General features: G+C 45.2%; 1 protein-coding gene across 1 annotated transcript; it reads left to right on the top strand.

Annotated features, from left to right (window-relative positions):
• Positions 1–1,492: 1,492 nt before the first annotated feature.
• tnfrsfa (tumor necrosis factor receptor superfamily, member a) lies at positions 1,493–23,351 on the top strand. The gene is made up of 10 exons (XM_068706571.1): positions 1,493–1,759; positions 13,232–13,400; positions 14,568–14,699; positions 18,478–18,589; positions 19,413–19,546; positions 19,641–19,739; positions 19,826–19,872; positions 20,002–20,289; positions 20,373–20,409; positions 20,829–23,351. Exons 1-10 carry the CDS (start codon positions 1,727–1,729, stop codon positions 21,128–21,130), a joined length of 1,353 nt encoding a protein of 450 aa, XP_068562672.1. The 5' UTR covers positions 1,493–1,726; the 3' UTR covers positions 21,131–23,351.
• The last annotated feature ends 262 nt before the right edge of the window (positions 23,352–23,613 follow it).

The raw sequence follows: 23,613 nt of genomic DNA, 5'->3' as shown, positions 1-23,613 counted from the left end.
TATCCATACTAGCTGTTTGGTTCTGTTTGGTTCTGTTTGTTTGTGTGTTTTGCTAATTATCCGGGAATGGTCCGGTGAAGGTTCGCCCAAACTATCTTCCGCTTTCCCCTCCCTAGACAGACAGGCTTGAGACCCACTTTAGATAAGATTTTGTCAGCAGGAACCACATTTGGGAGGATGTTTGATGTTTGATAGAGGCTAGTACAAACAGTGGAATCATGTTATGGTGTCATTAAATGTAATCTTTATGTACTCTTTATGTACTGCGAAGTTCTTAAAGTGCAAAAAACGAAGTGGTTCCTTTTTCCCCTCACTGGGTTGAACTTCAAACTAGTCCCGTAAAGTGTCTGCATATTTGTGCGCAAAAAAAGTCATTCATTCGTTCACTGGTGCTTCAGCTTGTTGCACATTAGTTAGTTATTACTAGTAAGTTACACATTACAGCGGCTGGTTAATGGCTGAGTTACTCATCAGTAAACGTAGATCAAAGCACCAGTTGAATTGTGAGTCTGCTTCAAATTGAAGTGAAATCAGTGCTGCATGTTTTACTCCACAGAAATAGCTGCAAACTGTAAAGTAGCACAAATGATGTGGTTTAGTTTTGCTTTGAAAATTAGTGATGGAAATGTTCTCAAGTACCGTAATGATGTTTTGAGGTCCTTACTCTATTTGAGCGTTTCCACATTTTGCTTCTTTATACTTCTACTCCACAACCATTACTACTGGTAGAGTAGAACTACTTTCTAACTTGAGTTACTTTGCAGATTCAGATCGATAATACAAAATACTCTCAACACATGAATGATGTTGTACTACTACAGGTTAAGTAAAGACAAGAGATCATTGGTCCCTCTTCTAACCGGCTGCAACATTAAAGTGATTCATGCATCAATTATTATAATCCAGTATATATTATTCTGAAAATGGGCCCTTCTGGATAATGAGTATTTTGGTACTTTTTTATTCTTTTACTAAAATAAAGTACAGAGTATTTATACACTGTGGTGTTCAGTGGTAGAGGAAGTACTCAGATCCTTTTCTCAAGTATTTTTAAGTTTATTTATCTGAAAAAAATTAGGAGAATTTCCTGAACACATGAAGCAATACTTAATCCTTCCGCTTATCAGAAAGAAATGATGAAATGTATGAAAACAATGTTCACTTGAAAAGTAACTAAAGCTGTCAGACAAAGGTAGTGAGTACAAAGCACAATATTCACCTCGGAGATATAGTGGCGAAGAAGTATAAAGTTAAATAAAATCAAAACACTCAAGTAAAGTACTAGTACCTCAAAATGCTACTCGAGTACAGTACTGCAGTAATTGTAGGCTACTTTGTTGCATACCACTAGTGGTACTGGAGGTATTAGTACTTCTTCCACCTCTGTTTAACAACCTCATTAGTATTCAGGTTTGAAGCATTGTGATTGGCTCCTGGGTCAAGTCTGACGTCACGCGCAGCGCCAAGGCGAGAAAAAAAAAAAAGAAAACGAGTCTTCAGACCGAGTCTCTCTCAGCTCTCAGGAAAAAAAACGCGTTCAAAGTTGTGTCAGCGGCGACGAAACTCATGAGAGGACCCGGTCCACGGAGAGTGTTACAGCTGGACTTGCGCGCCCCGGTTCTGTTTTGTTTGTGTGTTTTGTTAGAAAAGACTTTTTAAAACCTGGTTCGGGTTTTTGGTACCGCGCACTCGCCGGGATTTCCTCTCTCCTCTCGAAGTTCCCAAGATGAACTTCGATCCGGTGGTCGGGAAACCTTCTGTAAGTAAACACGACAATAACCCCCCCCTGAATACTCACCCGTATGTGTTTTACACACCTGTACTATATTGGCACTGCGTCACGGTATTGGTATTAAAGTGTTAATTATGGTTTAACTGCGCCTTTAACTTCGGATATAGCTACTTATCTTGTAGGCGCTCGAGGCACTTCAGCAGGACAGTAACATGATTTAGCTATTAATACAAATAACTTGTTGTCTTCAAAGTGTCGCTGGGACGCCAGACGAGGACTAATACATTAAAATAAAATGCCAAGTGCCTCGTTAAGTTGAGGCTTAACACCAGGCAGACATTGCCTCCTTTTTTTATTTTACATTTGGGAAGCTGTGCTGTTAAAACATGGGACCAGAAATCACGGCCAGGCCTGTGAACTTGGAGAAGATGAGACAAGCGCGTTCATTGTCCACGCACACGCACACGCACACACACACACACACACACACACACACACACACACACACACACACACACACACACACACACACAAGAAGCAACATTGTGTTTGTTTGGTGATTTAAAGTGTTTATTCCGAGAAGAAGGCTCTCATTGGCTCCTGTTATTTTTTTTTTTGGTTTTGAAGTACATGTGCTTGTATCATTCACTCAACCCCCCCCCCCCCCCCCCCCCCCAAAAAAAAAGCCTCAACGTTACAGCCACCATCTGTGTTGGACATCATGTGGTCATATTGTTCAGACAGGCAGCACACGATGGCTCCTGGTCCGTCACAGCGGATGTATCTGGCCCTATAGGACCTATTAATAAGCAGCACTGCAAGCTATGGCCCCGGGTGTGTGTGTGTGTGTGTGTGTGTGTGTGTGTGTGGAGTGGCCTTTTTTTTAAATCAAGTGTTGAGATTTAAGTAACATGTCTGAAGCTGTGAATGTCAGCTTGACCCCAGAAAAAGGGAAAAGCCAAGAATTCACCATCGCCAGTTTAGTCAATCAAAGCCGCAGAAGTCCTCTCCACGGTTCTCCAGTTGAGTTTCTTCGTCCCTCAGACCCTCACAGAGACGTCTTTTCATTCCCCCGCTGTTGTTTTTTCCATCCGTGCGGCACCAAACGCCTGACACTATAAATACCGTGTGCTCACTGTGAGGCCTTCCCGTGCAGCCGATCCATTAACCGTCCGTCGGATTGATGATATGTGAGAAAGTTGCGTGTGAGACACGACGAAGGCTCCCTTCAAACACTCCTTAAGCCGACTGGTTTACATTGCAGCGTGAGATGGGAAATCAAGAGTTCCTAAATGAACAGAGCAAAATTACAGTGTTGGTCGTTAAGCTGCGGCGTCGTGGGATTTGGTAACATTCGGCTGCTGTGTCTCCGCTCTAATTGAGTCGTTGAAGTGAACGCAGCGTCTGCCGACGTGCCCCGGAGCCTTTCGTGTTTGTTTTCCGCGTTGTCTGATCTGTGTTTTATGCCGTGCAGTGTTCCATCGCTGGAATCAGATTTACTTCTCCGGGTGGCAAAGTCAATGTTTATCTCTTCTGTAAACCGCAGTACATTCTGGAGGCCTCGCCAGAGAGCCTTGTTGCTAAGGGACTATAGGGAAACTTCACCCCCCTTCTCTAATTCCCCCCCCCCCCCCAACACACACACACACACACACACACACACACACACACCCCTCCAAATTGCTCGAGTGTACGTGCCTGGCCGTCCAGTAAACTTCCTGTCTCGAATACACAGATATGCTGATATTAGCGGCATCGATATACTTCTGAGAACTGTCCTGCCCGTGATTTTGGTGGCTTTACCGGCTGTACTGTGTGCGTTCGGGTGTTGGTTCACACAGGAAATGTCCCTCCGTGTCTCTGTGGACGGCACGGACAAGGAAAAGGGGGACGGGGGGGGGGGGGCAGGGCAGGACGGACCTCTGGGACGAGCGGCGGGCCAAAACTGTGCCGCTGGGGGGAAACCGAGCAGCGGTCAACAAAAAGAGTCTAGAGTAAAACTGTAACCGCTGCTTTATTGCTGCTTTTGAGTGGCGACCATGTGAACGGTCACAGCGGAGACCAGGGGGTGGGGGGGGGGCTTAGAGAGGCTGCATGGACCCTGGATGATGCAATGCGGTGCAACAGAACCCACTGTCAGACACCAGGTTTGGCCCGTCACAGTGTGAAGGCCAGGTATTTATCCTTGAGAGCGGATGTAGATAAGAAGATATTGCTCCGCTGCTGTTTTTCCGTCATCGTTAAAGTGAACCCTTCTCCAGTGATCAATGACCCGCTGACTCATGTAGGGAGTGCCACCTGTGCTCAGGTGCAGCCTGCATACCAACGGAGGCGAGTCAGCGCCCAAACACGAACACGGCCCATCTTTGGAGATAAGTGGGGGAGAAATTGACTGTGTGACAAACAGATTAACTCGCTTCAGTCTTTTGTAGCAACTAATTCCATATCACACACACACACACACACACACACACACACACAGCATCTAACTGCTTTGAGGTGAAACACACTCATAGCTCTCCCATGTGTACAGAAGTCATCTGACGAGTCAAATCACATGAGTTTACTATCCTCCTCGAGGACATTATACCAGGAATGGACACTGCAGAGTTATTGTTAGTCTTTTTTTTTTTTGCATGTTATCTATATGTATTTGTTAAGTGTGTACATATTTGAGAAGCATTCTAGTCACGCTGTACTCTCCCAAATGCTGCTTGAGCTGAAACAACGAGTCAACAACTCGTCTTCAATGGTTTTCATGATCGATTTATCCTTTCAGTCACTTTTCAAAGTAACGTCTTCTGTCTGGGACCAGCCGCTCCGCTGTGAGGATCCGCTGCCGTTCTTTGGTTTACGCCGTCGTCAAACTGAATATCTGAGAGTTTTGGACAGTTGGGTTGGAGAAAGGAGCTTTGGGCTGTGAGAAACTATTTCTTAATAGACATACGGTCATATCCATGTATGTATGTATGTATGGTAATAATCAATAATGGAAATTATTTGGACTTATTTTTTTATGTCACAATAGCATTTCAGTCATCGATTAGTCAACTGACAACAAAATAATCCACTATTTTAACAATGGATTCACGGTTCAGATCATTTGTGAGGGTTTTCTGCTCTTTGTGATGTGTTGTACATTCAAAGCTTGTGACTGTTGGTTGAACAAAACAAGCAATTTGATGCACATTCTTCACTGTTTTTAGACCCAACAATCAACCCATTAATCAAGAACGTATCCAGCTGATTGATTGATAATGAAAATAATAATAATAATAATAATAAGTTAGTCGAGCCCTACGACAGCTGAAAGAGTGTTTTCAATCACTCAATGGGTCCATTAAGTGTCAGACAGTAGTGATAAATGCTCTCTGCTATTCACCAAAGCCCAAGTTTAAGTATTTAAATTGTTTTTGCTTTTGTGCCGACCAAAAGTCCAAAACCCCAAAACATCCAATTTACTCTAATAGAAGACAAAAAAAACAGCAAATATGCACATTTGACAAGTAGCAACCTGAATTTTGGGTCATTTTTACTTTAAAAGAATTAAGTTTGTATCAACTTTCTAAATAGTTGGAGACTAATAATCTGTGGATTGAGTTTGTTAACGTGACACAAGGCGTCTACATCCTCTGACTTCCTGCTCTCCTGGATGAATGGACAGATTATGACAAAAGTTTAAAGGCTTGGAACAAACTCGAGCTTTGTCCGGACTTTAGAATGGACTTGTGTTTACAAAGACACAAATCCAACATAGATTCCAGCTATTGATGGTCACTCAGGTCCTCAGCGGAGCCGCTGCAGCAGCAGCCACATACTCTACATCTCTGCTGCGATGTGTTTATAAAGACGGCTGTAAAGTGCCTCCGCTTCATGGACCTTTTTCTTCCTTTCGACACAAAGACGAGCTTTAATGGAGCTACTAGTGATTGTCTGGAGCACGGTGATGGATTCCTGCACATTCTTGAGTCTTTTAGTCATCCGCTCTTGCTCTTTTCGTTCTCGGCCCTCCTGGTGATGTGCTGTTGCCGTGAAAGGTGCCTGATCAGAATTTTAAAAAAGCTCTAATGAATAGGCCCGCCGCACACAAATGTCTAAATTCAATTTGTTGCTTTGACGTTCGAATTTCGATGTGACGCACGGCGATCGTAGCGAGCGGGCTTTTGTGACGTGTGCGAGTTGAGCAGCCAGCCCTTAAAAACCACACTGTAGATCCCACTCGACCTCAAGAACACAAACAGATTGAAACGTGTGTGACGCTGCACCTGCTCACACCGGTGTGAACCCTCCAAACCTTCAGCAGCCCTCTCGCTCTCAGTCATCACAACAATACAACTCATGCGGTCAGCGTCAGCGTCAGCGCGTCAGTCACTCCTACCACAGATTGACTGCCAGGAAATGCATTAAAACTGTCGTCATCGCAGAGTGTTTGTCTCTTTGATTGGAAAAGGTGAATGTCACCTAACCTGCTTGCGACACGCCGTCACGCTCCGTCTAATCAGCTCACCTCCTGAGGAAGCTCAAGAATCCGTGTCGCGGAGGCTGCAGCTTCCCCCGGGTTTATAAATATCCAGCCGTATAGCGGATGCGTCGCGGGTCCAATCGGGTGCTGGGGGCCCTGCTCTGAGGCGGGCTGCCGCGGAGCTGAACCCTGCATGAAGCCTCCGTATTGTCTCGAGCTTCCTGTGCTCCCTGAGAGGAGGGGGCCGCCGCTTTTCACACGCTCCCACACATAAACCGTACAGTGTGCTTGTGTGTGTGTGTGTGTGTGTGTGTGTGTGTGTGTGTGTGTGTGTGTGTGTGTGTGTGTGTGTGTGTGTGTGTGTGTGTGTGTGTGTGTGTGTGTGTGTGTGTGTGTGTGTGCAGCTTTTTTGCGGTTTACACACTGTATGCACTTTCACTCAAAACTTTCTTGGCTTCAGAACTGACGCGGGAGTCGCTCTCCCTTCATTTTCTATCGTTCAGCTTTATTATGACGAATGTGCCCGAGCTCGGCTGGACTTTTGTTCGCGGCGCCGCAGCGAGTGTCGTACATGTCCTCATCGTCTTGACGACAGGATGTCGGTGTAATTCATCACTCAAGGAGAGTTGTGCACGGCCCCCCCCCCCCCCCCCGCGGCACGCCGGGCCTTATCCGCGAGGCAGAGAGCTTTCACTGTCCTGTCAAGCTCGGCCCGGAGGGATTTGAATTGAACATGAGTACAGGAGTTGGCGTATGTTGGTTAAATTTAGATTTAAGTAAAAAAAACAAGGCCGTTTTTATATTGGACATTAGTTTTCACTGATACACTGATGAAGACACACAGGACAGTACAGGACAGAGTTTCTGTTGTGTTTGGACATCATGTTCAAATCTCACGTCCTCTTTTGTCAAAGAGACATCTGAATAATACGTGACGGTATAAATACTACTAATTCAATTAGACAAGACAAATCAGCAGTGAAGGTTTCTGGTAGATACCATAAAATATCTGCGCTCCTTTAAATGTTTGGTAATTAACTGCAATACGACACACACGATCAGTCGCCTGACAGAAAACTCATCAACCATTTTCATAGTGAATTTCAGTCATTTTTCAAACTAAAATGTCACACATTCACTGGTTCCAGACTTATTGTGCAGCAAACTACCTTTCTGCATGTCTTTAATTGACGAAGAGAGCGAATGATCGCTGAGCATTTCATCTCTTCACGGTTTACACTCTTGACACCAGCTGTGCCTCTTGAGCAGCGGCGGCTGTGACGCCGACGGTGTCGCCTCCTCGTGTTATGAGACGCCGGTGGATGTTTCTCCTTCCTGTGGTTGTGGGAGGTCGTGGCTGTTTCAGAAAGGAGTTCAGAGGAAGACGCATGTCGTTGTCGAACTGAGCTGAAAGTAAACTCTTCATACTTCATCATCGTCATTTATGACGTGTTGCAAAAATAACAGCTGTGGAAAAAACAACAACATGTTTTGTTCTGTCCTCCAGTCCGTGATGTGCTTGTGGCCTTTAAATATCATCAGTTGTAATAAAGCAGTAACGGTTGATAACCCCCAGTGAGCACCAACCCGGATTTCAACGTTGATTTCTGGTTTCTGTCAGAATTGCCTCAGATCCACTTTTTGGCAACTTTCAGGACTCGCAACCCACCAACTTGAAGGTCCCCGACATCAGTCACTTGGAGCAAAGAAAAAAGGGAAGCAACTTTGCCGCCAATGTTACTGCAGTGAAAGGAGTCATCACTGAGTCTTCCTCTCTTCACAACTGTCTGTTTTGTTCACAAAGTTGTCACTCATTGGATACATGCTCACAGTTTAAAGTGAAAGGACATCGTGATAAAATAAACTTCATCAAGGAATGGGGTATTTGTTTTGGTTGTCTGAAAGTAGGCCACACAAGCAGAGACTGCAGGAGTTGTTTTGGATTGCAATGTGTGTCAACAGAAGCACCCAGGAGTCCTTCACATAGGGTGGCAAGATAAAACAACAACCTTACAACAAGCCCAACAGTCTGTGAGACCTCCAAGTGTCTCAACCACAATGTCTCAGACCCGCGGCCATATTGGGGCTGGTTACGAAGATAAATCCATCTTTTCTATTGTCAAAGTCAAGAGCTAGAGGAGCCACAAAACTGTGCAGATGTATGCCTTTGTGGATCCAGGGAGTTCAGGCACATTCTGTACAGAGAACTTGGCAAGAAAATTGAACTTAAGAGGTAAAAAGACTAGTATTCTGCTGAGAACAATGAGTCAAAAGAAGATTGTGAATGCGCATATTCTGTCAGGTCTTGAAGTGTCTGGTATGCCTGTTTCTACACTCAACGTCCCACGAGAGGATCGTGATCAGTGGTCTTATCTCAAGGATGTTAAGCTTCACGACATCGATGCAGGTGTTGAGCTACTAATTGGAACTGATGCTTCCAAAAGTGATGGAGCCTTGGGAGCTGATAAACAGCCAGGATGAAGAACCGTATGCGGTCAGAACCAGAGTTGGTTGGGTCATTAATGGTCCACTTTGTGGCGGAAGCAGTAGGAGTAAGAGTGGCTGAGTCTCTGTGGAACATCTGCAAGGAATGCTGGTTAAACAGTATAACCATGACTTTAATGAGAGAAGTTCATGAATGTTATGAGCAACACAACAGTCCTCAAATATATCTCTAGTGAAACTAGACGATTCCACACTTTTGTGGCAAACGGAACCGCTTTCATCAGAGAAGCAGCAGATGTGGATCAGTGGAGATATGTGGGTTCCAAGGAGAATCCAGCAGATGAAGCGTCAAGAGGAATGAGAGCTGAGGATTTCCTGAAAAGGCAGGAGATGGATGAATGGACCTGAGTTTCTCTACAAGTCAAAGAAGGAGTGGCCTAAACTGGATGTGGATCTTGATGTGATTTCTGCAGATGACCCAGATGACCTCGAAGCTCTCACACCAAACCACATTCTAATGTTAAAGGGCAAACCAGGACTATTTGATCAACGTGATCTATACATCAGGAAAAGGTGGAAGCAAATGCAGTACATGGCTGAACTCTTCTGGAAGAGATGGATCTCTGAGTACCCACCTCTGATGCAACGAGAGACAAAGATGGACAAGGCCAAGAAGAAGAAGCCTCGCTATTGGAGACATTGTCCTTGTGGCGGACGCCACAGCTCCAAGAGGATCTTGGATGATGGGGAAAGTTTTGGATGCAAGATCAGATGCAAAAGCGCTCTGTGCGACTTCAAACCAGGACCAGCATTCTGGAGAGGCCGGCGACGAAGCTCTGTCTGCTATTGGAAGCAGCAGTCTAGCCTCATGGACCACCTCTATCTTTCCCTACCTCTAGTTCTCTCTCCATTCTTTTTGGTCGTAGGTGCATCAAGAAGAAGATTCTCTTAAGGTTAATGCGTGGCACATATGACATGAACTGTGATGTTTATGTTGTAGGAATAGCTCGTTTGAGAATAAGAATAATTGTGATAATGCACAATTAGGGGCCGGAATGTTGGAGCTATTTATTCGATGTTAGTATTTTGTAATTTAATTAATAAGTAGTATTGTTTAATTATGCTAGATTGATTGTTTGATATATTAAGATTGTTTTTTCTCTTTAATAGTAATTTGTTTAGTAATATTATGTTTTGTTGTTTACCTGTATTTAGTTTTGGGTTAGTTCGTTTGTTAGTTTTTTGGGTGAACACTGTGGGCACCTTTGGCTATATATAGGAGTAGGTAGGTAGGACCAGCATGCACTGGGGTGGGCCTATAGTTTTTTACCAGCACAGTTTATTTGTTCTTTTTGTTTGCGTAAACTACCAACCACGGTGCATCAGTGGCGTTTGATTATTATTTGTTTTATTTTTCTTTTATACGACAAATGGCCACTACAGGTTTTCTATGGACTGCATGAGTAGGATGAGAAAGATCATTTCTAATTTCACACACTCATACCTTGAAATACCTAAAGTCCAATAGTCATGATGTCTGACAGCATAGATAGAATATCGAATGTGAAATTGATTGAGTTGTCTAATAAGAAAAGCGTGATGGAGCTCCAGGTCTTAGTCAGCGGTATAATGAGCTCCATCATGTTGTTCCTTATCAGTGGGCTATGACTGAAATCATCCGTCCAGTATGAAATGAAGAACCTCCCTTCGTTGACGTGTGTGTGTGTGTGTGTGTGTGTGTGTGTGTGTGTGTGTGTGTGTGTGTGTGTGTTGCGTTGCGTTGCGCGGCGCGTGCGTGTAAGAGTTCACCGCTTCTTTTCTTTTTTTCATAATGGAGGTCACTGCGATTCCCTCAGGGATGTGCAGCTATCGGCCCCTCTAAAAGGCCCATTGATGCCATAAGTCAGCTGAAAGGATGTCCTGTCGTTTAGTCACAAACGCGTTCTCAGTGCACATGTGGCATGCGTTGCGTTTGTGCCAAGGCAATTTTGGAAGAACACGGTGTTTAGAGGAAGCGGAGGGAAGCTAACTGTTGTCGGATAAACAGACGGTCCCGTCATTACTTTATTGTAACTTTCTTATTAGTTTAACTTGCATCCACACAAGCGTGGTACTAACCCATTGTACACCGGAAGCTTGACAATGGGACACTGTTTTCACCCGCTTAATCTGCAGCCGAGCCCACTCGTGGTGCAGAGGGAAAGAGAGCGCTGCGGAGTGGACTGAAGTGCTTCAGCCGGGCGCTTGGGAGGGTTTTTTTTTTTCCAGGGATTGTGGGTTTGGAGGGCTTTCGACACTGAGGTTACGGTCACTCCGGTCTTCCTCCTCTCTCGGTCGAAGAGGTAAAAGCTAGGCCACATTGCGGCTTGCCCAAAGTGTTTGTGTAAACAGCTCATTTGCGCTGGTGCAGTTTAGCAGCCGTTAGACGTCAGCGTGGACCTTGTGTCCCCCCCCCCCCCCCCCCCCCCCCCGTCTGTTGTGGTGTTCATGAAACACCACACGGCGAGGTTTCCCCCCATCAGGCTTTCTTGAACTCTTTATTTCAAAATAAAAGCTGGACAGAGATGGTTCTTGATTCTCACGTTCACCTTGGGCTCTGTGTAATCGTGATGTTTCGCTATCACCTCACGTTTCGATTGATTCGATCACAGGATTCACGGATGATGAAAAAAAATACCGAAGCCCTGCTTGAACTGGATGTTCTGTGTCGCGAAGCCTTCAGCTGCTGCAGCTCAACAAGGTGCTCTGTCGAGGGCAGCTGCAGCGCTGCGAGTGTTTTAGAATCACGGGCCCAGGACCGAACAAAGACCGGAGGTGATGATGTCATCTCTGTGCGTCGTCACCGTCAAAGAGACACCTGAGTTTTTAACTTTCGGTCGGTCGTGTGATTTCACAGCTTCGTACACGGCTGGAGAAACAAACTCCTGCACATTCGGAGCACTTTGACTGAAGTGTAGGATTACCTTTAGTGCAGCTCATTCTTTCCCCAGTTGTCTTTTCTTCTCATCCTTTTCTTTCCACTGTGTTTCCGTGCACGTGTGCTTTGTGCGCAGATTTTCGCTCTCTTGCCTTTTCATGCGGCCTCCTTACTTACTCTTTCCCCGAGTCCTCGTCTCTGCATCCCCCCCCCCCACCCCCGCCCTGCAGTCATACACACGATGTATTCAAGTCTAAAGACTCACCCTGTGTCATGAAAGCTGTTAGTACCCCCCCCCCCCCCCCTCCCCTTCTCATTTTATCTCCCTCCCCTTTCCTTCTCTCTCCTCCCCAGAGAATGTTTGGATAGATCTAAATGGTGTGATTGTGACTGCTCTGCCGGCCGTCTGCCCCTCCACGTCTGCCTCTCAGCGTCTTTGGAAAGTCTGACGTGAGCAGAGGGAGAGGAAGAAGGGGAAAGGCAGAGAGAGAGAGAGAGAGAGAGAGAGAGAGAGAGAGAGAGAGAGAGAGAGAGAGAGAGAGGGGAAAGTTCTTTTGAACAACAAGGCATGGCGGCCCTCCAGAGAGCCAAGTCTTTAGCGTCAGGAGTCATTCGCAGCTCCAGCCTGTCCCTCTTTCTCTACCTCTGTTTATCCGTCTTTATTCCCCTCATTCTCCCACACTGTCTTTTTTTTTTTTTTTTAGAAAACCTATTCCCTGCAGAACGTCCCATCCTCAACTCGCTGTCTACAGTTTCTCACTTTGAATCAACCTGGCCCCCTCTCCACCTCCTAACCTGTTCCTTTTTTTCTCCTGGTCTGGCGTAGGTGGTGGTGGTGGTGGTGGGGGGGAGGCGGTTGCACAGGAGAGACAAAAACCTCCAAATCTTAGGCCTCTCACTTACCCGGGGAGGTGTCGTGTTGCGTTTGGGGGGGGGGGGGGGGCTGGATGGCGGTGTCACATGTCGCGGCATTCAAAGAGCCGAGGGTTTAAGAATGTGGGTCATTTGAAGTAGAGGCACTAAAGTGCGTTGTTTGCCAGTGAATGGGGCCTTCTCACATTGACATGGTGAAAAGCGTGTGAATAAACACCAGCGCCTGGGGGCCACGCTAAAGCGTTTCGGCCGTATTCTTCTCAGTACCCCACCTATACAAGCCCTGTTATTATCCGGCACATGAATGGACCTCTGGAGTCACATTGGATATGGGCACCGCGGTGGCGTTAGCCGAGATATCGTATCAGACGCTGTCTGTTCCACCCAACCAGAGACTCTTCCCTTTTTAAAAAGAGAACCAGATCAATTGGAGTAATTAAGCTCGGTCGGACGCTGCGCTGCATGTTGTTGGTGTGTCGCTTTGTGTCCGTGCAGACACACACACACACACACACACACACACACACACAGGGTTGTTTTTGCTCTAGTTCTGACCAGCTGGATGGCTCCCATAATTGCTTTCCCACGGCAGATGCTCAGATCAGATGGTTCATATTAAGTCGTAGATTGCTCACACAAGGCTCCCTATGAAGATGGACTCTCCTCTTTACTGTCCTTCATGTAATGGGTCTGCGTGGGCGAGTCTGGATACTGTGTATACGCAAAACTAATGCACAGCTTTTGTTTTTTCTCCCCCCCTCTCTCCTCCTCCCTCCCTCCCTCCCTGACCTCGATGATCCAGGTGTTTGTGGCTGCGCTCCTCGTCGGGCTGGTGTGTCACGCAGCCGAACCTCCAGCGTCTCAGTGGTCCGCCGATGAATACAAAAACCTCACCCTCCGGCGCCACAGAACATGTGTGGAGAACGAGCAGTACCTCCACCAGGGACTCTGCTGCCACAATTGCAAGGCTGGTAAGGGGAACCACATTAAGTAGAATATACAGCAGCAATTACAGCTCCAGTTTCGACCGAACATGTGGAGCGCCGAATAAGAACGCCCGCCGCCACATTTCAACCTGGAACTCCCTCCGATCAGCAAATGGCGGTGTGTCTCTTCGTCAAGGCAGAGATTTAAAAGACGGCTTTTTGTGTGAAAAAAAAACAAAGTTGAGCCCCGTAACCTGAACTGTGTCCCAAATGAATTTAGCAAAAATATTCCCTGCATTGTCTGGAAAGAATGCTTGATGGCTAGAAGCAGGAGGCAAACTGCTCCAAGTCACAGAGGGAAAGGGAGAAGTGCCGAATATGCGGTGAAAGGTTATTTAAGTCCCAAGTAATTGAGAGTACCAGCCATGTTAATTTATTATGCTAAGTTTCCTTTTTCCTCTAGCTCAGTACATATTCAGCTAAGATACAGTTGCTGCATGTCATTGCTAGCTGATTGAATGTGGATTTGCTATTCTGAACTCTAAGAAGTTATTGTATTGATGAGTAACTAGTTGTGGTTCACATTCACTTGATAAACTAATGTTTTGTTCCTAAAACACATGGCCCATCATCACATTATGCGGGCACAGAGTGCCCTAAGGTCGGTTTGATTGTGTTGTTTGTGTCAAAATTAGCTTTTATGTAAGCGGACAAACTGTTTCACCCCTGAACCGACCACAGTACCGATCCTCTATTTGCGCGTTTCCTATTCTGCTCTGTGTCTTTCTTTAATTCTCAGCATCAGATAAACCCTGAAAACACATGAGAAATCAAGTGGTTTTATTCCAAGCACGCCTCAACTGACTATATACAAATCCTTAGAGCGACAGTCGCCCAGAAAGGGGGGGGGGGGGGGGGGGGGGGGTGGAATCACGGTGCGGTTCAGTGAATCGGTTCCTGTCTTTCCTCTCTAGTCCCCGTGAAATGTGGACATTAACTTCCAGGAAACCTTTCATCTCGTGTAAAACAGTGAATCATGTGCAAGTAAAGAAAAACTCTAAGCTCCCACACATCAAACGGACCTCCTCCTCTTAGCTGCTATATCCCATTGGCTCACAGTTTGGAAGTGATCCCTGTGGTATGGAATCCCGTCACAGTAAAGAAGCTAATAGCCTGTAACGTGTGTGTGTATATCGATCCTGTTGTTTGCAGGAACCTTTGTGCAGAAGGGATGCGACAGAGACCAGGACCGTGGGACCTGCCTGCCCTGTGAGCACGGACAGACCTACACGGAGCACTCCAACGGGATGAACCGCTGTCTGCCCTGCACTCACTGCCGCTCAGGTAACCTATAGTAACACACAGCGTCCGCCTCGGTCACTCACTGGGAACAAGCTGGGGTTTTAGCTTGTTCATTAAAACAACATTTACTAAGATTTGGGTAAACAACTTTACAATGAGGTCCATTCGGCCAATCGGTGAGAGTGGTCAGACCTTCTCCCGCCCATTTAACCATATTAACGCGCAACATTTATTTTTGGTATTGACTTGTTGTTAATAAATAGTTTTCTCGCTAATAGTACAAAAATGCAACTGCAAGAAAATTACATTTGGAATCATTTTTGTGTTAATTTAACGGTTGAGCTACTATTAGAATTGTTCCCTTTTCTGTTCTTTTGACTAGTCAGTTCATCAACGTATAGTCTGTCCATTTATGTGAAAGACAAACGGGTGACTACGGAAGACTTGTCTATTGTAATGAGACCACTGCCCTGTAAACATGTGTTTATTAATAACTACCGGAATTATTTCAAAAACACTGAAAATGAGTCCCAGATTTTCTTTTTCTTTTTTAACACTCAACTGCCTTTCCTTTTATTTCCAAAGTGGAGTTTTCTGAAGTCCAGTGTGTCAGAGATATGTTGTTTGGGAAAGCGAATACCTTTTTGTCCGTGCCCCCGCCTCTCAGATCCTCTCTGAAAATGTGATCTTGTGATGTTCCACAGAGTCGCAGGGCGTGTCTTTTGTTGTTTTTGTTTCGTGGGCTGAATGTGAGCGCGTTGCCCGTCTCTGGGGAGCTGCCTGTGTGTCTGTCCTCTACCTGGCTGAACTGGGTGTGGCCGTGTCTCATTGTGTCCCACACTGGGAGCGTCTTTGTGTCCAATGAAAGGCTGGAGCTACAGAAAAGAGACTACTGTTACACGGGGTGCGTTTTGTGCTCAGTCATCGCGGCGTTAAGATGGAGCTTTGTCTGCTTTTGCTCTGGTTTGAACTTATTTTACGACCGTGTAAGAATGAACAGGTCACCTGCAGAGGAAACGTGAATTAAACTTAAAAAAAAAAAAGAACTTGAAATTCATTCAGGGTATGATTCAGATTAGGTAAACTTCATAAACTACACAGAAGAGGCTACTCATTGTTCAGGTAGGGCTGAACCAGGACCGGGCCATGTGACAAAAAAACATTACATCTGAATAAATAGAAAAGTCCATTGTATCAGTGAAGATTAAGCATGTTATTGTGCATGCTGCCATGTTGATATCCTAACTCACACGTTTACTATTAACTACAGGAGCTCAGGGAAACCGTTTTCCTTTTTTTTAAAAGGTGAATTTGAATGAATTGATCAAAGTTGAACAGACGCGTTGACGTTGCGCCCTCAGAACAGACTTGTTCAAAGCACCTGTCAATTCATAGAATAACACAATCAAGGAATTCAAGAAGTACCTGTCACCATGACTCATATCTGAATACTTTCTTATTATCACGAGACTGAAAGCCGTGATGTGTCACCTCACTGAGCTACAACAGCTGAATCTGTTTTCCATTCTCAGTGTAGAAAGGCTTCTTCTTCTTCTGCGCAGCGGGAAGGAAAGGAGGAAGTTCTGCTTCGTCAACGGCGTAGGAAATAGCTCCACTGTTAACAAAGCTGAACACACAACAGCAGAACATGATTTCTAGCCCCATGGAATTAACTAAAAGTGAAAAACTGAACGTTTAACTCTTTGTAGAAAGTTTTACGATCAGGCCTTTTTTTTCTCTTTTTAAATCAAAAGGATTAATGAGAGAAACTTCCCAATATTCCAACCATCCAGGATTTTTTTTAACATTATTTGTGACCTATTTTTACAGTTGTTGTTTTCAAACGTGTGTGTGTGTGTGTGTGTGTGTGTGTGTGTGTGTGTGTGTGTGTGTGTGTGTGTGTGTGTGTGTGTGTGTGTGTGTGTGTGTGTGTGTGTGTGTGTGTGTGTGTGTGTGTGTGAGAGATGAAAGTGCTCTTTGGGGGCCCCGAGCGTTTAACAGCCGAGCAATAAACCAGAATGTCCCCGAGTGTCTTCGCTACTCCGTCTTTAGAAAGAGAACAAAACAACCTCCAAAGGAAATTGTTTCGTATTGGAAGGTTGCCATTGCATGTTGATTGTTGTATAACATTTACATCGTAACAATCGAACCCATTGTCCCAACGGCTTGGCAGAGGAACCCGTTGAGGACTGTTTTGATAAACCCGGTAGCGGTCTCTGTGCGAGTGTTTGTGTGAACAGTGAGCGCAGACACAACCCAGCTCACACTACCAGAATACTGACATCAGGCAGGAGTCCACAATATGTCTACCAATAATGTGAATAAAACTGTGTGTGTGTGTGTGTATAACGTACATCACCACTCTTTTTCATGCTTAGGTAGGTTCTAAGTTTCTATTTAAAGAATGATTAAACTCTTCCAGCTGCTCTCAGGTCCTCAGGCTGACTGTTCCAGCAACTTGGGGCATAACAGCTAAAAGCTGACTCGTCAAAGGTTATAGTCCGGCCCTTCTGGAGCAAATAACAGACCTGTGTCAGAGGACCCGAGGGACCACACCGTTTCACACACCGTATGCATGTGAGGCAAGACGGCAAACTTTAAAATCAGTGTGCAAACGTCTGGTCAAGCAGAGTTCTGACCCTAGCAGATAGGAGAGCGTTGGTCTCGAACCCACTCGAGCTTTGAAGTTCTGAGTCAAAGACCTCGCCAGGTGTTTTGTGTTTAAAGGCATTTAATTGTGCGACCGCTTTCTCTCTCTGAGCTTTTACAACCGATGATTTTAGTTTTTATCTTGGTTGGACTCTAAAACATGTAAAACACATTTTAAAAAAAAGGACTAAATTGATGCTGTGTCATGCATAGATTTTGTTAGTGAAATAAAAACGACACTGAGCTGACTCCTGAACCCTACACGAGTCTGCTTGGTGACGAACCCCCTGCTCTGTTTACGCGTTCATGTTCATGCGATCCAAGTTGTTGCTGCGAGCCATCAGGTCGTTCCATATATAGTCTTGCATAGCATAGCTTAAGCCACAGCTGTGCTATCCGCATGGCCCGTTCTACCCAGCAACATTCAGGCCATCGTGATCGTCACAGTGATGGTCGCATAAAAGGATGAAGGCAGACCGAGAGAAGACGAACTCTGGTTGACTCAACGTGAGCCTCATGTAGCTGAATCGGGTCATACATTAGCTCTAGATATGAATATCTAAAAACCTACTTCAATCTTCTTCTTTTTTTTTACTTCATAATTTGCTACAAAAGGAGCTGAATTGTCTGAATGCAATCTTAAAAACATTATTTTGGAACAAAATGGCCGCTGTAATTTTTCCTTAATCGGCAAGCGTGCTGATCAAATCTTTGTGAAGGGTCACCTCATGGAGGTGGATTGTATTCATTTTGATCTCGTCTTAAAGGCCGGGGGGGGGGGGGGGAGTTATGGCCTTTTCATGTCTCAATTTAATAAATGAACCAGATTCTCCATCCTCATTATCCTGTTAAAATGAGGCAAATTCTATCTAACAGGAAGTCATACGTCTAACTTTGCAAAAAAAACAAAAAACGACCGCATAATTTCTAAAGGCCAACGAATTACCTGAGACGTGCTTCTCCTTCTCTCTCGCTTAAATAGATCACAAGTTTATTATGAGTCTGCTGATGCAGCTCGGTCTGCACACGCTTCACAACGTTCGATCAGCGAGTGAAAGCGCCATCGCTTCTTTGAAAGACTCCCGTCTGTCCACGCATCGTTGTCTAACATGCATTTTGATGACAAACAAGCTCACGTCTTTGTCTCTTCTCTCAACTGTCTTCTCCACAGATGAGATTCAGACGGCATCCTGCACCACGACCACAGACACCAGCTGCCAGTGCAGACCGGGTACCTTCTGTGTCCCAGATCAGGCCTGCGAAGTCTGCAAACGCTGTGCCAAGTAAGCCTCCTCTACGTCTTATGTATCAATATTATTGCAATATTATCGCATTTTGAATGTAATTCTAGGATAATGGGCTAATTCTTAAGCAGCCACGGTATTGTTGAGTTTCCATCTTTAACGGCTAGCTAATTTGATTTATCCTCGCTTAATTCAAATTCAGTCCCAGACCAGCAGAAAACAAGTAGCGTTACTACCGTGAACTTCCTGGTAGTGTTAGTCGCAGGATTACTTTTCAAGGAACTCAAAAGGTCTTTCTTGGGTTTTGTCTCACTGCAACATTTACTGCTGCATAGTATTAACAAAGGCCGTGAAACAATCAGTACATAACTGATTTCTCCCTCTGTCTCTGTCTGTCTCTCTGTCTCTCTCTCTATCTCTGTCTCTTTTTCTCTGTCTCTCTCTCTCTGGCTCTCTCTCTCTGTCTCTCTATCTCTGTCTCTCTCTGTCTCTGTCTCTCTCTCTCTCTCTGTCTCTCTATCTCTCTCTGTCTCTCTATCTTTCTCTCTGTCTCTCTCTCTGTCTCTCTCTCTGTCTCTCTCTCTCTCTCTGTCTCGCAAACCCCCGCCCCAAAAATTCCTGTACTTTTAGAAAGTCCTTCCTGTAGCACCGGACCTTTTTTAGGGTTAAAATGTCCAGAACTTAATTTGGACCCTTGAAACAAGAGTTCCTCAAAAGGTTTCTAGTGTCTGGGTAGAGTTCCTGTGGTCATAAGGGGGCTTTGGTCTTGAGGACCAGCTTGAAGCTCAAAGGGTTATGAAGTTATTTTTTATTGTATGTTTTATTATTAATGCAAATACATTTTTGTTCCACAAACTCACAGGTGTAAATCGGGGGAGGAGGAGGTGAAGAAGTGCACCCCGTTCTCTAACACCGAGTGTCGCAAACGGGATCTGTCCCCGACGGAAACCTCGTCAGCCCTCCCCACGCCGACCCCCACTTCAGCAGCAGACATCGGTAACCGCCGCCGCTTCACGCACAGCCTTCTGCTTCACGTCGAAGGTTGTTTTCCTGCTCGATTGTTCATCCTCACTGATTTCTTTTTTTCCAGTTTCGCCCATCTGCATTTCGCTGGCCGTCATCATCTTCATCGTTATTGCGCTGGTTTTGTGGTGGTTCGTAATCAAGCAGCGTTCATGTGAAGTACCATGTGAGTTGACGTCGAGTGCGCCTTTGCATTGCCGCTTTGCTTATTAAGTGTTGTATTCTTAATGCTGTTTGTCTGCTGTTCAACAGGTTCAAAGAGCCATTGTGATTCCAGTGAAATTGTGAAGATTCCTATCGTAAGTTGTTGTGTTTGACTTCACCCACCTTTTTAACGGCTTTATAATATTAGTTATTGTTGTGTAGCAGGCACAGTTAAGATACAGAATCTCCATCCTCCGCTGTTTTTTTGGTTTTTTTGTGGTCAGGATGAGAGTGGAGCCACGGCCGAGGAGCGACAGAATAATCAGAACGCGGGTCTGGAGGGCGAGGAGTCCCGCCCGGAGTCACGGCCCCTGCTGCAGGAGACCGGGATGACCAAGGCCTCCCCTCCGCTCGAAGATGAGGACCGGGGTCTAGGAGACAGTTTGCCCAACACCACGAGTTCTTCTCAGACTAGCCTGTCGGCCCTGCCCACCGCCGCCTCCCCCGATAACAACCCCACGAACACCCCGCAGCAGAGCCCCGCTGCCCTCCGACTGCCACCTGCAGACATGGTGCGGTTCTCACACATTCAAATCATTTGTGTTTCAGCCACCGGTGCCACCATCGCTTACGTTTGTGTTTTTCATTGTTGTAGGATGATCCTCTGCAGCATCGATTGGTGCCTCTACAAGGTAAGACTTCCGATTCCAGCAGTGGGAGGGGGGAGGTTTCCCCTCGACCACTTTTAATGCCACTTGATTTGAGCTAACAGGCAGTGAAATAAACAGGATCTCCTCAAGAGCTCACATTATCTGCTTGATAGATTAACGATCTCATGACAGTCAGGCAGTAGCTTAGCCTTTCGGGGGTTGGGACACGCTGCCTTTTTTTGGTGCTGCTTTTTTCTCATGCTAAATTAAAGAGGACATGGCTTAACAGATTTATTTGATCGTGTATTCAAGTGTTCAAATGTGTGCCTCCCCTGAAGGAAAATGGGCGAAGTGACAATCAAGATAAACAGCTTCAGTTTGCTCACACAGGGTTTCTGTGTTTCTGCAGCTCATCTGCCTTTTTGTGTCTCTCAATCAAAACATGTTTTCTCTTTTTAAAGGGTCAGAAAAATCCCTAAAGAAGAGCTTCGATTTGTTCGACGTGTACCTGGACGTGCGGATCCACAACAAGTTCTTCAGAATGATCGGGGTCAGCGACAACCACATTCGGATCGCGGAGAACGGCGCCCCCACTGACAAAGTGTATGAACTGCTGAAGAACTGGATGCAGCGGCAGGGACTGAAAGCGGACATCAACGACCTGCTGGAGGCTTTGCTGAGTATGGACCAGCGGCGCTCGGCTGAGAGCATCGCCTCTGCGGCGCTGCAGAAAGGCTACTACAAGCACGCATACGCACCCTGAAAGCTGAAGTGACGAAGTAACCACAAAGTACTTAATGCAAGAAAACAAATTCAAAGCACACAGACACTGTCGGTGGACATTGTGTCTCACGAACAGGCTTACCTCTTTGTGGCTGACCAGCCATGTACTCAAAAAAAAGCCAGTAGTTTTTAAAAAAAAAAAAAAAAGAAGAAAAACACAAAAAGGGGAAAGTCGAGCCGTATTTATCAGAGCTCTGAAGACGTTGACTACTCGCCACATGCGGAGGGTGTGACACCGAAAAATGAAGAAAGAGTCTCGTGGTCAAATTTGAACAACACCTCCGCCAAAGACAACAATGAACTTGTGCTTAAAAAAAGAAAGAAAAAGAGCAGATGAACGCGAAGGTGTCCGCTTCCACAGGCAGAAATGACTGCATGCTTTAGGCTCTAATGGAGCAACATGCGTCCAAATACTGAAACGTCTCCGGGCGTGTGTTTGTTTGAGTGTGTGTGTGTGTGTGTGTGTGTGTCACACATCTGGCCCTCACAAAACACTACCTGGAGACAAGGATATACACTGGTTTGTAGGAGTGGCATTAGCTATGTCACTAATACTGTGCCTCTTTGATGCACTGACCTCTGGCACATGTAGGATTTTCAAACTAAAATCATGCTATATTTGTTGTTTTTTGTAGATTTAAGAATATGGAACGGTAAGCTTTACTAATCATACGTTTTGCCTCTTCAGTGCCATTTGATCATCTACATTTATTTAGGGATCCTGATGTCATTATGTTCATAGAGCGTAGCGATTCAAAAATAGCTTTTTGAACAATCGGGTGACGTTGGAGAACCGCTTTCGGTCCGTGTCGTCCGGCCTTTTATTTGCTCAGTGTTGCTCCGCACACGACATCGTAGAAGGAATTTCACCAGCTGTTTCTGTTGGAACAGCTGTTTCCATAACGTTTCCATGTAGACTTGGAGAACTTCAAAGGTCATTTTATTTATTGACGTATTTATTGTAATGAATAATAATTAACTTTTGAATATTTATACCGTTTTTCTTTTTCAAAAGAAACGACCCTGGAAAACATACCGTTCAGCTTCAGGGCAAAAAAAACAAAAAAAAACGACTGACATCCAACTTTTTCAAAGGTGCGATTGAAGCTCCGCGTAGCGCTCAGTCCAACTCTGTCCCTGCTCGCCGTGTTAAGTGTAGCGCTCTGGTCCACACTGTCAATGTGTCGATGTTACATGTGCCATTTCCTCTCCAGAGGCCACAGTCGGCGGAGTGTGGAAGCCTTCACGATGCTAAACGCAGAGTGTGTCATTTCAAATTGGAGTTGAGGCGACGTCCAATCTTAGAACAAATGAGAACTGACCTGCTGAGTCCCCCCCTGTCCCCCCTGTCCCCCCCGTACATGTCAGCGGTGACGCGGCGGACACGGATTGTTTTCGTCTTCGGTTAGACTCAGACAAGATGAAGGAAACTATTTTTTTTTTTCTGGATTTTAAAGAAGAAGCTCAAATGTGTTTTTCCCTTCCTCATTCTGTCACATGTACATACGAAGGTCCAGAGAGCACCGACGCCTCACAACGTCTATATGTGTGTGTGTGTGTGTGTGTGTGTGTGTGTATATGCAGCTCTATTAACAAACTGACATGAATATAGTGAGGTGTGACGTCATTCAGAGCAGCGGCAGCACCGACCGACCGGAGTAGTCGGCTGTCGAGGTTGTGACATTTTTTAAACTCGATTTTGCCCATTTTTGTTCTGCAGCATGTATAAAGTAAAGAGTTACAGAGTTATATATTATTGCTGAAGAGTGATGCTACAGTGCTGGCACTGCCATCTATTGACAGACAATGAAAATACAGCCGGCATCAATTTCTAGGGGTCTCAACACCCCTCTGTCACGGAACATTCTCCCTTTTTAACTCCTTTTTTAAAGTGTTGGTGAACTCTTAGTCTTGTTTCTTCTAAGGTTCCTCTTTAAAGCAGCAGCATGCATGTTTAGTTCACTCTGTGTTCATGTGGATGTCTTCTAAAATAGTTTCTGTGTTTTTACTTTTACATATCTTATAAGTCCTAAGCTGTTCAATTAACTTCCTCTCGTGTAAAGAAACGTTCTGTCCAGCGTTGCCGCTAAGCCATTTCCCCCTCAGTTATTGTTTGCTTGTCATGGATTTCAGATATAAATTATGCAAAATACATCAAAGCTGTTTTTAATGTCAATTTCAAATAAATGTTTTGTACAGATGAGCGTCTTTTGATTTGTTTCGGGGGAAAAAAAACGGTTACGTTGAGAAATGAATCTCTGGGTTGTGCAGATCAAATGGTGTCAACCATTGCTCTGCCACATAACTTCTCTTATTGCCACATAACTTCTCTTATTGTTAAATATACATATCTGTGCATCACAAGATGGAGGAAGAGAAGCACAAATGTGCTAATTCCTCAAGACAGAATTCTGAATCCTCTCGGGTCAGAAGGGTCATTATCTGTTACATAAATATTATATT

The sequence above is a fragment of the Cebidichthys violaceus genome, unplaced genomic scaffold (genome assembly GCF_023349555.1).
Source record: "Cebidichthys violaceus isolate CVI_PGR_0920_01 unplaced genomic scaffold, fCebVio1.0.p SCAF_12, whole genome shotgun sequence".
NCBI lineage: Eukaryota > Metazoa > Chordata > Actinopteri > Perciformes > Stichaeidae > Cebidichthys > Cebidichthys violaceus.
Note: the sequence above shows the minus strand (reverse complement) of the source record. Positions and strands in the feature narration are given on the sequence as shown.

What these genes read in the sequence shown, in the direction of transcription:
- tnfrsfa (XM_068706571.1), top strand. Translation starts at nt 1,727, where the DNA reads ATGAACTTCGATCCGGTGGTCGGGAAACCTTCT. An exon ending in CTGCCACAATTGCAAGGCTG is followed by an intron (nt 13,401 to 14,567) that starts GTAAGGGGAACC and finishes TGTTGTTTGCAG; the next exon opens with GAACCTTTGTGCAGAAGGGA. An exon ending in TCGATTGGTGCCTCTACAAG is followed by an intron (nt 20,410 to 20,828) that starts GTAAGACTTCCG and finishes CTCTTTTTAAAG; the next exon opens with GGTCAGAAAAATCCCTAAAG.